The sequence below is a fragment of the Oryctolagus cuniculus genome, chromosome 6, assembly GCF_964237555.1.
Source record: "Oryctolagus cuniculus chromosome 6, mOryCun1.1, whole genome shotgun sequence".
NCBI lineage: Eukaryota > Metazoa > Chordata > Mammalia > Lagomorpha > Leporidae > Oryctolagus > Oryctolagus cuniculus.
The window spans coordinates 123,788,232-123,800,531 of NC_091437.1; the positions used below are offsets into that span (position 1 = coordinate 123,788,232).

The 12,300-nt window shown below is 44.7% G+C and overlaps 1 protein-coding gene and 1 long non-coding RNA gene across 3 annotated transcripts in view; one reads left to right on the forward strand and one right to left on the reverse strand.

Moving 5' to 3' along the window:
* The window catches only part of LOC103348098 (uncharacterized), a 36,503-nt gene that overhangs the window by 16,823 nt on the left and 7,380 nt on the right, over positions 1–12,300 (forward strand). The window lies entirely within an intron of this gene.
* Positions 3,014–12,300, reverse strand: part of NIPAL2 (NIPA like domain containing 2) — an 88,709-nt gene continuing 79,422 nt past the window's right edge. Inside the window, exons 8-11 of the mRNA XM_051843948.2 lie at positions 10,762–10,850; positions 7,924–7,987; positions 6,781–6,875; positions 3,014–5,396 (exon numbers count right to left, since the gene is read on the reverse strand). Coding sequence (XP_051699908.2) covers positions 5,284–5,396; positions 6,781–6,875; positions 7,924–7,987; positions 10,762–10,850 — 361 coding nt within the window. The 3' untranslated portion in view covers positions 3,014–5,283. The remainder of the gene's footprint in view (positions 5,397–6,780; positions 6,876–7,923; positions 7,988–10,761; positions 10,851–12,300) is intronic.

Below are 12,300 nucleotides of genomic sequence, written 5' to 3' on the forward strand. Positions count from 1 at the left end.
GACTAGACAGCATGTTCCTCCGGAGCTGGCCTTCATGTGAAATTCATTTATATATTCCTAATAACCTTAAATTGCCAAAATTTGGAAGCATCCAATATGTCTTTCAGTAGATGAATGGATAAATAAACTCACACATCCAGACAATGGCATCTTATTCAGTACTAAAAAGAAATGTGTTATCAAGCCAGAAAAGACATGGAGGAGTCGCAGATCCATATTACTAAGTCAATTCGAAAAGGCTGCAAACCGTATGATTCCAACATTCTGGAAAAGATAAACTACAGAAACAACAAAAAGATCAGTGGTTGCCAGGGGTTGAGAAGAGGGAAAGATTGGGAGGCAGACACAGGATTTTAGGGCATTGAACCTGCTCTGTAGCTTACTATAATGATGGATACATGTCATTACACATTCATCCAAAACCATAAAAGGCACACCACCACGTGTGACCCCTACTGTAAATGGGGGGCACTGGGTGACTATAATGCCTCAGGGTAGGTTCATCCATGGAAATAACATACCCTGTGGTGGGAGGTTGTTGGCCACAGGGAAGCTGGGCGCATGGGACAGAAGACAGATGGGCAATGTCAGCACCGCCCCCTCCACTTTGCTGGGAACCAAAAACTGCTCTAAAAGATAAAATCAGTTTTTCAAAACAGATTGAACATATTACATTGAAAATAGCAGGTGACCAATTATGTTTGAGTAAATTAAAGAATATCTGCTAAGTTTGAGGCATATGGAAATTGGGTTAATAGTCTATAATTAGGCAAACAACCCTGCATCAAGGCCCTGGATCAAGAAGTCTTGGGCTGGTTTATCTTCTTGTTTGTGCAGTGTTTAGAAGGTTTAGGTGAGTGCTTTGGACCGAAGTAGTAGAGTCCAAACCTCAGAAAATTTCTGAGGTTGGTTTTCAAATTAGAGCCATGAAGGAGAGCGTTCTGAAAGTGGGATGCATGCACGTGGAAGGACTGGCCCGTGTCTGGAGAGCAGCAGATGAAATATGCAAAGTGGCTTCGGTCCATGCATGCTGGTCTCATCAGAGATGGATAGGCTCCTTCCTGGTTACACCCTTGCCAGCTCTCGCGAAAGGAGGCTCTTGCCTGGAACACAGACACTATCTTGCATCTTGCCTGGAACTCTGTGAAACTCTGGGTAGCACCTGGTCCAGCCGGGTGCACACCGAAACACCACATTTATTTGATATTGGGGTTGATATTCTTTTTTTACATAGTGGTTGGGACTCATTAAGTCTCACTAAGGAGCAACATTGAAGGAAACATTTCCTCCCTTTCTAGCAAAAGAAAAAAAAATCCCTTGGATGGGCCACAGCTCCTGTAACTGATTTGCGCTCCTGGCGCAGGACAGCATGTTGTGTGGTACCCCGAGGCTGGTGAGAGAGGGGACAGACTCAAGAATTCCTGGGTGGGAAGGCTCTTCCTTGTATTTACCACAATTACTAAAACACTATGTTTAATAGCTCCAGACTGGTCTATATTTGCATGGAAACTGTGTATGTGCGGAATTTTCTTCTCTTTTTTTACTTCAAGATGGTCATAATAAGAGCCAGACTGTTGATGAGTCTAACGATTAGAAGCAGCCTCTAAATTCCCTGCACAATCATGTTGGGTTCAATTTTGAGATCTTGTTCTAATAGCTCAAAACGTGTGGTGTTTATCCAGCAACTTCACTAAAAGACTCACGGTCACGGGTGCCAAACATGTGCATTAGGTTTGCAGCTGCCCAGTTCAAGGACTGCCTCTGTAACCAGCCACGGAGTTAAAGGAAAGCAGCCTGGAAGGGTGTTGGGAAGGTTCATTTTAGTAACTGCTGTATTTATGTCCATCATATCACTATGAAGTTGGCAAGCAGGAAGGAGTGTTCAGCGTGTACAGTCACCATTCCTGGAGGAGCCACATGCTTGGAAACAAGGAGCACAAAGAGGGTTCTTGGCTTAGGCATTTGGCTCAATGTTTCTATTCATTTGAGTCATGTCCACCATTGCACCTGCTTCCTTTGGAGCCAAACTTACACATTATCACCATTACTCTTTAACAGCACTAAAATTGCACTAATCTATGAAATCTGTCTTTTCTTTCTTTCCTTGCCACAAAATAGAATCTCCAGGAGTGTGTGGGAGTGTAGAATCCATTCTGAGCTGCTTGAGAAATTTTTTGTTGTATTACTTTTCAAGTAATTCTGCTAATGAAAGTTATTATCCTTATTGGGCAGGCAAACATTAAAACTGAAGAGCAATCGGATGGTAAAGACCACTGCTTTAATCTACTATACAAGGGGTAATGGCTACTCATTTCCAAAGCTATTATCAACCTGGCATGTGGGGTTGGAGAAGCTCTCCCAATATAGTTAGTGTGTTCACGAAAGAACCACAGGCTTCAAAAGAGAGACACTTGGACCCCAACAATGAATCCATCACTTTCATTTATATCTTATATCAGCAAAACAATCCTAATGTAAATATCAAGACACAATTCTATACACCCATGTTTTGTACCTGTTTTGTCATGAGCCACAAAGTGTCACTTTTTAAACTCTTGTGTAATGTCCAAGGAATAGAAAAAGCATTGTGGGGCCAGCACTTGGCTCAGTAGGTTAATCCTCCACCTGCAGCACCAGCATCCCTTATGTTATGGGCACCAGTTCTAGTCCCGGCTGTTCCTCTTCCAATCTAGTTCTCTGCTGTGGCCTGGGAAAGCAGTGGAAGATGGCCCAAGCACTTGGGCCCCTGCACCCTCACAGGAGACCTGGAAGAAGCTCCTGGCTCCTGGCTTCATATTGGCACAGCTCCAGCCATTGCAGCCATTTGGGGAGTGAACCAGCGGATGGAAGACCTTTCTGTCTGTCTCTCTCTCTCACTGTATCTCTACCTCTCAAATAAATAAAATCTTTAATAAAAAAGAAAAAAAGTCTTCCAAAAAAGGAAAAACATTATATGACAAGGGCAGAAGAGTCTAGAGCAGGGACTGACAAACTATAGCCCATGGACTGGCAATTTGTTTTTGTAAATAAAGTTTTATTAGAACACAGCTATGCTCACTCATTTACATACTGTTTGTGGGTGCTTTATGTTACAATAGCAGAGTTGATTAGTTGCAACAGACACAGTACAACACAAACCTCCAAAATATTTACCCTCTGGGTCTTTATTTAAAAAGTTTGCCCACCTCGGTCTACACAAATAGTCAGATAAGCCAAGTGTTGGCAAAAGTTCCCCAACTCACAATGCCAAGAGAAGGACTGGCTTAGCTTTGGTTGCTGTGCATTGCATAATATTAAAACTCTTACACATTAGTGTAAGTTAGTGTAAGTTCGGTTAGTAGAACCGAAACGCCTATTTATCTTACCTTGGAATAGTAATATAGAAAGTCACCTGGACTTTGAATGCATTGCTGGATTGTTTGGATGTGCACTGTCATCTCTCAAAACTTTTAATAGATGCAAATGTTGGTGGTCACTGAAGTATTGGCATTATGCTTGGGTCTCTGCAAAATTCCACAGTGCTCAAAACCATGCATGCACTGTAGTTATAAATTAGTCCTACTTCAAAGAAAACTCTTCAGTCTCATTTTTTCCCCATTCTTTGAAACAAGTTTTAAGTCACTAGAAATCTGTAGTGTAAGACACATTTCTTAGCTGAGCCTTCTAGGGCTAATGTGCTAGACTCATTCATTAAAACATGCCTCAAATTATATGCATGACCATTTTATCTGAATTAATGGGACACTTTGTATAATGGCAAGAGTTGTTGGGAGATCAGAAGCCAGATGTGGATTTGGGATTATTTTTCGTACATTGGTGATGTATTCAAATTTCTCCTTGGAACCCAGGATCTGCCTGTCTGGTTATGAATGCAGCTAAGGATGACGAAAAAGCTCAAAGTCCTGAAAGATTACAGTCTCAACAGCTCTGGGTTAAACAGTCTACACAGTGCAAGATGATTGGCCACAGTGATATTGGACTGACAAGTCAGGAGTGATTCGAAAGCTTTGAAATGTCATGAAGGAAAAGATTCATTATTTGATGTTGGTTACAGGGAAGGCTACCTCATTTCTTCCCCTTCAAATACTAGGTCGATCATAGATAAGAGACATTATTATGGATTCCACCTGCTACTGTTATCTTAGTGGATATGTGGTCATCGGTAGCAGAAGAGCCATTTGGGCATAGGAGCACCTGGGCTTCCCTCTCCACCCAGGTTTGGCTGCTTGGCTGTCCTATTCTACAGACTTAAATGGCTCAGATCCAGTTCTTTAATCATAACTCCTTTCACCTAGAAGAATCTACAAAACTTGGGACAATGACTTTGGGGACAAAATGGTTTGTAGGGAAAATGTCAGTAATAATTTAAATGTGATTTTTTCATACTTGTTTTTAGAGTTAAAACATATGAACACAATTGATAAATTATAAGATCTGTAACAAATAAAGACATAGGACATGACATTTTCCTGCATTTCGAGCACAGCAGGACCATCCAGCTGAAGAAAACATCACCATTCTACATTTTTATTAAAAAACAAACAAATATTGATCCTAATCCTTTTTCAGATGCCTTATGAATGTTTGTGTTATCCTTGCAGGGCCATGCTCATCTTCTCTGTGTTCTTCCAATTTCTGTGTTGTAGATGGGCTGCTGAAGTGAGTACAGTCCCAATTCTAAAAACTTCTGCATTTTTTTTTTTAAGGTTTCAAAAGTCCACTAGCAGAAGTCTCTTAGTTTTGGCATCCACCATCACAGAAGGCCACTTGTAAATACTAATAGCAATAGTCTTCAGAAAGGATGGCCCACCATCACTGTTTTAATTTAGTAATGGAAAGGTGACACCTTTACGGGGAGGTGCATGGAAGGTGTTCTGGAAAAAATGAATGCTCTCAAGCCTTTCACTTAGGACTGAGGCCGTGGGCTAATGGGGCTCTTCAAAGCCAGGCAGCTGACACCATAAGCCACGTGGAAATAGTAATCTGTGTGTCCCGTGGCCAAATGGTGAGTGCACGCTTTTGTGTGACAGACAGCCCTGTGGTTAGATGATCGTCAGGGAGAGGTCCAGGGTGTGGGGACCACTTCGAGTTACATTCCGTGAGAACATTAGACTGTCAAAGCTCAGGAAGGCCGTGATTGTCCATAGACACGGAGCCGGGGGGAGGACTGAAACGAATGCGAGCACATGTCAGCATGAAATAGCTGCTGACACAAATTGAACATGTGCAATTTTTTAAAAAGGTGGTATTGAATATCAGGCCAAGAGCCACCCCCTCAGCATTTTAGGCCTCTTTCTTCTCTCCACTTTGGCTCTGTGTTGAGTCACTTCCATCGGGCAAAGTTCCATAGGATAAGCCGTTTGAATCCTGTTGTATTTTGTCCAATATTTGTTTCCCTGTGGAGATCATAATCATAAAAAATCTTTTGAGCTCTCAAAGAAGAATAAGTCTTAATGATTTCCCCTCAATCTAGGCCACATTTTATTGCTTTTTTTTATACTATGTGGTCAACCTCTAAACAGAGGAGATAAAAATCAAGAAGCTAAGGCTCATGGAACTCCATGCTGCTTGGTGGGTGACACGCACTGTTGATGGGAGACAGCCGGTTCCCCCACCTGCAGGCTTGGCTGCACGGAAGTCAAGTTAGGTCAGTCTGGAGATTCATGTGAAGTGTTCACTCATCTCCAAACCTGTCTCTCTAATGTTTTGTCTTCTTTTCCATGTTTAGTCTAATATGAGGGGTCATCAAAAAGTTCATGGAAAACAAACTTAAAAGATAATGCATACTCTCCATGAACTGTTTGAAGACTCCCTGTACCTGTAACAACACAGAAAAACAGCTAAGTGGCTTCTAATGCTGGTACTGGTCTGAGGTCTGAGGCACTGTGAAATGGAAAGCAGAGTTAAATATAAGTAAACTGGGCTTCCACACAAGTCATCTGTAACACACACCTTTGTCATGAGCTCCAAGTCATGCATTGAATGTTTTTGGTTGACAAGATGGCCCAAATGGCAAAGAGGGCACAGAATCCATTGGTTAGGGCTATACCTGCCCAGGCTAAGAGATGAGGCTTTCATGGTTTTTGGTTCAAAGGTATGGTGCTATCGGAATGGCAGTGGAAGCGATGTGAACATCTCCACTTCTGACTGGATACCCCAAATCCCCAGCAAAGCTGGGGACTGCTGAGGGCGGGTGGGCGGGGAGGAGGAGGCGAGGACTCTGCAGGCGGCTTCCGTTGTTCTTGACTTGGCCTCTGTGGCCCATGTGCCTCGATGAGCTACTTCTCAGTGAGAGCTGGAAAGGTGACACCTGTTAGCCCAATTTGCAGTGAGTAAGCTAGGGCACAGGGAAGGGGCCACTCATGTTTTGGTGACTGATAAATGTCACCGTTGGTACCACAGTGCACAAGCCACCTCAGTCATCCCCAGGAATTCTGTCCCTTAGCTGTTCTATTAGAGGCTCCCCAAGGGGCAGGGATCTGCTGTTGGGAGCCAATCCCACCACCTTCCCTCTCCTCTTCCAGTTTAAGGAATCCTCAAAAGGAAATCCCCCAAACCAAGGCAGCAGTCAGTTCTTTTATATCCCCAGTGTTCTGTGTAAAATGAGTATTTAATAAGTTATCATCTACACTTAAAGAATCACCTTTGGTTTTATCATTAAATATAGTTTTGAGCTTAAGAATTGTTTTATGGTAGCCTAACACCCATTGCTAATCCCAGCAATTACTAATTTATAAGGATACAGTTCTCTACTATGAATGAAAGGATATGTAATTTTACCAGGAATATTTCCAATGTCAATATAAGACTGTTGCAGATGTTCACTTTCTCGATTTCTTGTGACCAAAAACACGCCAAGGAATGACAGAAAACACCTGTAAGAAAAATATTAATAAAAAGCAAGAACACTGAGACAGCTCATGGTGTCAAATAACGGAGTTCCTTACTCTACATGCTGGCATAAATTCCATCGGTTTTGTTCATCCTGTTTCTCATGGTAAGCTGCCTAGAACTTGTCTTAATTGCTGCAGCCAATAATATTTGTACCCAGAACCACGACTTGGGCAACATCCAATAAGTCTCTGCCCCAGGTTTTTACCATCTGGAGGCTAATTCAGGCTCTAACCCCTTTGGGTAGACACTAGGTCTCATTTTCTATCCATGCATGCCCAGACCATTACTGGCTGGCAACACGAGTGAAAAAATAATTTATTCTTTAATTTTCTAAGAAATCTCGCTGTCCTTGGCCATAGGAGCAGTCATAGTTTCCAGACCCCAGAAATTTGGCCTCACCCAAATGTCTTATGAAATTGACTTTTCAAGATAGATGGTTTCCTATGCTGAAAATAATCTGGGCTCAAGTTTGCATAACAATGGCCATGCTGGATACCAGCTCAAGGAGGAGCCAGGCACTATGGGAGTGCCAGTTGGAGCCAAGGGACTTCTCCATACCTCAGTGATACACTGTTAAAGTTCTGGCCTCTGCTTGCTGGCAGTGCAGACAATGATGTCCACCAACTCCCCAGGGAGGGTTCAGCCTGGGCACAATGACACAAGAAAGGGATCTGCCCCAGTCCTGGCCTTTTATTCTGGGTGCCCGTAGGGCATCTGTGGTTTCCTAGTTGAGATCTAAAACAGGAGATCCCAAGAATGTGGTGGTTTTGATACAATACAGAAATGCCATGAAGTACAAGGGTCAGTGGATTTCTCTTGACTCTGGAGAGCACTGAAAGCCCTCAGTGTTTCAGAACCCTCAGGAGGGCACCTAGATCAAAAGCAAAGACGCCGAGGCCCGAGGGGGGCATGCTGAGCAGTGTGTCTCCTGTATTATTTTCCAATTTTCTATACCTCAGGTACAATGCCAAAAATCCTATATAGAAGTAATAGAATCTCACATACCTTACCTCTGAGACATTCACTTACCCAAAAAGATATATAAATACAGTGAGAAAAGCGGCACCAAGGAATTCCTGATAAAATATGATACCTATATAGAAATAGAGGACAATTTCAGAATAAGAGTATTTACAATAACTACATACTATTTTAAAAATTGTTAAGACACCACTTTTTCTAAATAGTTATTCTTTTTTCTTTTTCTTTCTTTTCTTTTCTTTTTTTTTTTTTTTGGACAGGCAGAGTGGACAGTGAGAGAGAGAGACAGAGAGAAAGGTCTTCCTTTGCCGTTGGTTCACCCCGCAATGGCTGCTGCAGCCGGCGCATTGCGCTGATCTGAAGCTAGGAGCCAGGTGCTTCTCCTGGTCCCCCATGCGGGTGCAGGGTCAAGGACCTGGGCCAGGCCGGAAGCCAGGAGCCAGGAGCTCCATCTAGGTCTCCCATGTGGATGCAGGGGCCCAAGCACTTCAGCCATCATCTGCTGCCTCCCAGATGCGGAACAGCAGGAAGCTGCACTGGACGTGAAGGAGCCAGGACTGGTACCAGGCACTCTGGTATGGGATGTGGGCACTCCAAGCAGCAATCTAACTGTGCCAAATGCTCTCCTCTAATCTAAAATGTCTGATGGAGGCAGAGAGAGAGATGAGCCAAGAAGCTTCACTTCATTTCCCAGTCCGGTGACATCAGATGAACAGAGGTCACTCCCAGGAAGTCCTAGTCTCCCTGGCTCAGCAATTCCTCCATGTGCTAAGTGTTAGGAAGGCCGTCTAGTCGCAGGAGTCACATTCTTTACACTTCTTTATTCGCATTAACCACAAGGCTGTATGCCATGCCTATAGCTCTTTTTGGTCTTATTTTTCCTTTTCTAATGATTCTAGGACACATCAGTGTGCAATTTTCTTCTCACTTTTTTTTTAGCAAGTAAAAAATGCTAAAGAATTTGATGTATTGGGATATAATATTTTTATTTAAATATGAGGATCAATTTTGCCCTCTAGGGTCAGCACTGTGGCATAGATAGTTAAGCATAGATGTCTACAGTGCTGGCATTCCATATGGGTGCTGGTTTGAGTCCTGGATGCCCCACTTCCGATCCAGCTCCCTGTTGATATGCCTGGGAAAGCAGCAGAAGGTAGCCCAAGTCCTTGGACCCCTGCACCCATGTGGGAGACCTGGAAAAAGCTCCTAGCTCCTGGCTTCAGCCTGGCTCAGCCCTGACTGTTGTGGCCATCTGGGGAGTGAACTGGCAGATGGAAGATCTTCTCTCTCTCCTTCTTTCTGTGTACCTGTCTTTCAAATAAGTAAATAAATAAACAAATCTTTTAAAAAATTAAAAAAATAAAAATTGCCCACCGGCAGTCATGTTTTTCATAAAATAAAAAATGATGCGTTAATTAGGAACCAGATAATTCCTACTTACCTCCAAAATATATAAACTTTGCATTGAGAAATGAAACACCAAGACAAGAAGATGGCAAACACACACACACACACACATATATATATATATATTTTTTTTTTTTGACAGGCAGAGTGGACAGTGAGAGAGACAGAGAGAAAGGTCTTCCTTTTGCCGTTGGTTCACCCTCCAATGGCCGCCGCGGCCGGCGCGCTGCACTGATCCGATGGCAGGAGCCAGGTGCTTCTCCTGGTCTCCCATGGGGTGCAGGGCCCAAGGACTTAGGCCATCCTCCACTGCACTCCCTGGCCACAGCAGAGAGCTGGCCTGGAAGAAGGGCAACCGGGACAGAATCCGGCACCCCGACCGGGACTAGAACCCGGTGTGCCGGCGCTGCAAGGTGGAGGATTAGCCTAGTGAGCCACAGTGCCGGCTGGTGGTAAACATATTAAATAAGCCAATGAACTAGGGAATAACAATACCAAGTTCAATCTGTCATATTTTTGGTTTGGACCAAGTTTTAAAAAGTTAATCAATTAATTAGTTTAATTTGAAAGGGAGAGAGAGAAACAAACAGATACAGAGTCTATCCTTTGGTTTTCTTTCCAGAGGCCTGCAACATCCAATTCCAATGCTGGGAGCTGGGGACCTGGGAACTCAATTCAGCTCTCCTGTGGGTGGCAGGAACCCTGCTGAACCATCACTGCTGCCTCCCAGGATCCGCACTGCAGGGAGCTGGGGTCAGAAGCCAGAGCTGGAGCCGGAGCCGGAGCCGGAGCCGGAGCTGGGGAATCAAACCCAGGTCCTCTGATGTGGGAGACAGGGTCTCAACTGCTAGGCCTCTCCTAGACCAAGCTCCAGATGCATAGCTTTTGTTTTAACAGTATTGTGTCTGTCATATAAAAAACTTGTTCATAAAAACAAAAGAATTATAATAGTGGAAAAAGAGAGGCCTGAATAGTGAAGGGACCAGTTTCTGTCCTTGTGTGTCAGACCTGTCCTGGGACGCCTCTGAACAAGCCACAGAGGGGCACGTCGGCAAGAGTTCACGGAGCTGGGATGCCTGGCCCAGAGACTAGACTCAAGAGGACCTGTCCGTCGCTTTGGTTATCTGATGGGCTGGCCAGGGGAAGACTCCAGAAGGCAGAACAGAGTCGTGTGCCTTGAATTTACAAGGAAGCTAATTTCAGCCCCAAGATAAGGAGGAAGTTTCCAACAATGAGGCCTCGCCAGACAGCAGGACTATTTCCTATACAACACGAGACTGAATGGTTTCGGGGCGACACTCACAGACGGCAGAGCGACCTGTGCACGAGGACAGACGAGGTAGGTGGAGGCCAGGGGGCTGTGGGCTGCACAGCTCCTTATGACCCAAAGACTCCTTGATGCTCTCACTACTCTGGGAAACTTCAATCACGCTTGTGCCCGGGGGTGGAATCCTGGATGTCCAGAGACCCAGAACTCACCTGCGATAATGGCACTAGTTGTAAAGAAAATATGGTTAACTGGCACCACCGTCGTCGTATTGTAGAGTTTCGTGGCTTGGTTCAGGAACCTAGGGCAGAAGGCACTTACTGAAGCTTTGAGAGACGTTCAGCAACAAGTTAACAATAACTTCAAGAAATGCGTGTTCTTTAACTCTGACTACAAAGCGAAAGGAAGTGCAGCGAGAGGGCATTTCCAATCAGCAGTCATAGCTTATATGCATCTGATGTATGAGATCAGATGTCAGGTTTTATGGTCTGTTTAAACCAACAACAGTAACAATGAAAAGCAATTAATCATATTCCGAGGCCACAGAAGTTTGACTTGGAAGTGGTTCAAGCTGCTGGACCAGTATCACACTGGGGCTGATTCATTAGAATGGACCCTAGAATCTGTTAAATATCATATCTGGGGAATAGTATAGCTATCCATTGACATGCCACGTGCCAAGAAAGAAGATGGAGAAGTACAGGAATGTTTAATGTTTCAAAACCAGCGCTCAGTGCTCCAGCTGCAGAGCACATGTGGGAGCCGGGCTTCTTGCTCCGGCCACCACGCGGAATGCAGGTTCCCACAAGAGCGCTGGTCTGCCCCGCCAGGGACTAGCCTGGTTGCTAAGGCAGCAAACTGCACCTTGATATCCTGGGTGCTCTGAAAAAGCACTGAAGCTTAGGTCCCACTCTAGAGCAACTGACAGCAAAAATCTTGGTGGGTAGAGCCCAGGGTGGAAGCAAGGGGGATACAGACTACACAGTTACCTAACAAGGTATGCATGCATGTTGGTGTGTATACACACATATGAAGGAATACACATGGGCATGTCAATATGTGCACACACACACGTACAAACAAATGTCCGCAGGTGACTGCAATGGGCACCCGGGTCTGGGAACCCCAGTTTTACCATGTGATGGGTGCAGGGACTGAAACAATACCATCTGCTTTTTAAATCCATAAAGCATGGCGTTAACTACGCTAAGCCCCTCAGGAAATAGCAGTCCCAACTAATTCAAAGAAAGGGAGAAGAAACAAAATAGCAAGATCCAAATATTAGAAACACAGTCAGTCATCTAAGGAAGAGACAATTGGTGACAAAACACTGGGTTTCTGCAAACTCTCCACAGAGCTTGCAGAGTGTCTCTTCCCAGTCCACAACTAGACTAGCCTCCAGCACCCACAGAACGAAGATCTCGTGTTCCGAGTTCCAGCTCTGACTTCCTGGCTGGCACTGGCCCCGTGCCTGGTGTTCTGGGGGTGAACAGATAACTTCCTGGCCACTCCAGAGAGTCTAGCAGGCAAAGGTACAATCACGAGGTGAGATGCAGGGGACATGATCAGAGCAGATGGAGGTGGGGGCGGGGAGAAGAACGGAAACTCCAAATGTTCCACGTCACCACGATGGGGCCCCAAGAGAACACAAACCGAGCCCCCTGCAATCCCACTGGTACAGAGCCAATTCTGGCCAGAGATGCAAAGTTCTGGGGAAAGGGTTTCCCTCCCGGCCAGGCGTCTGGTTTCGC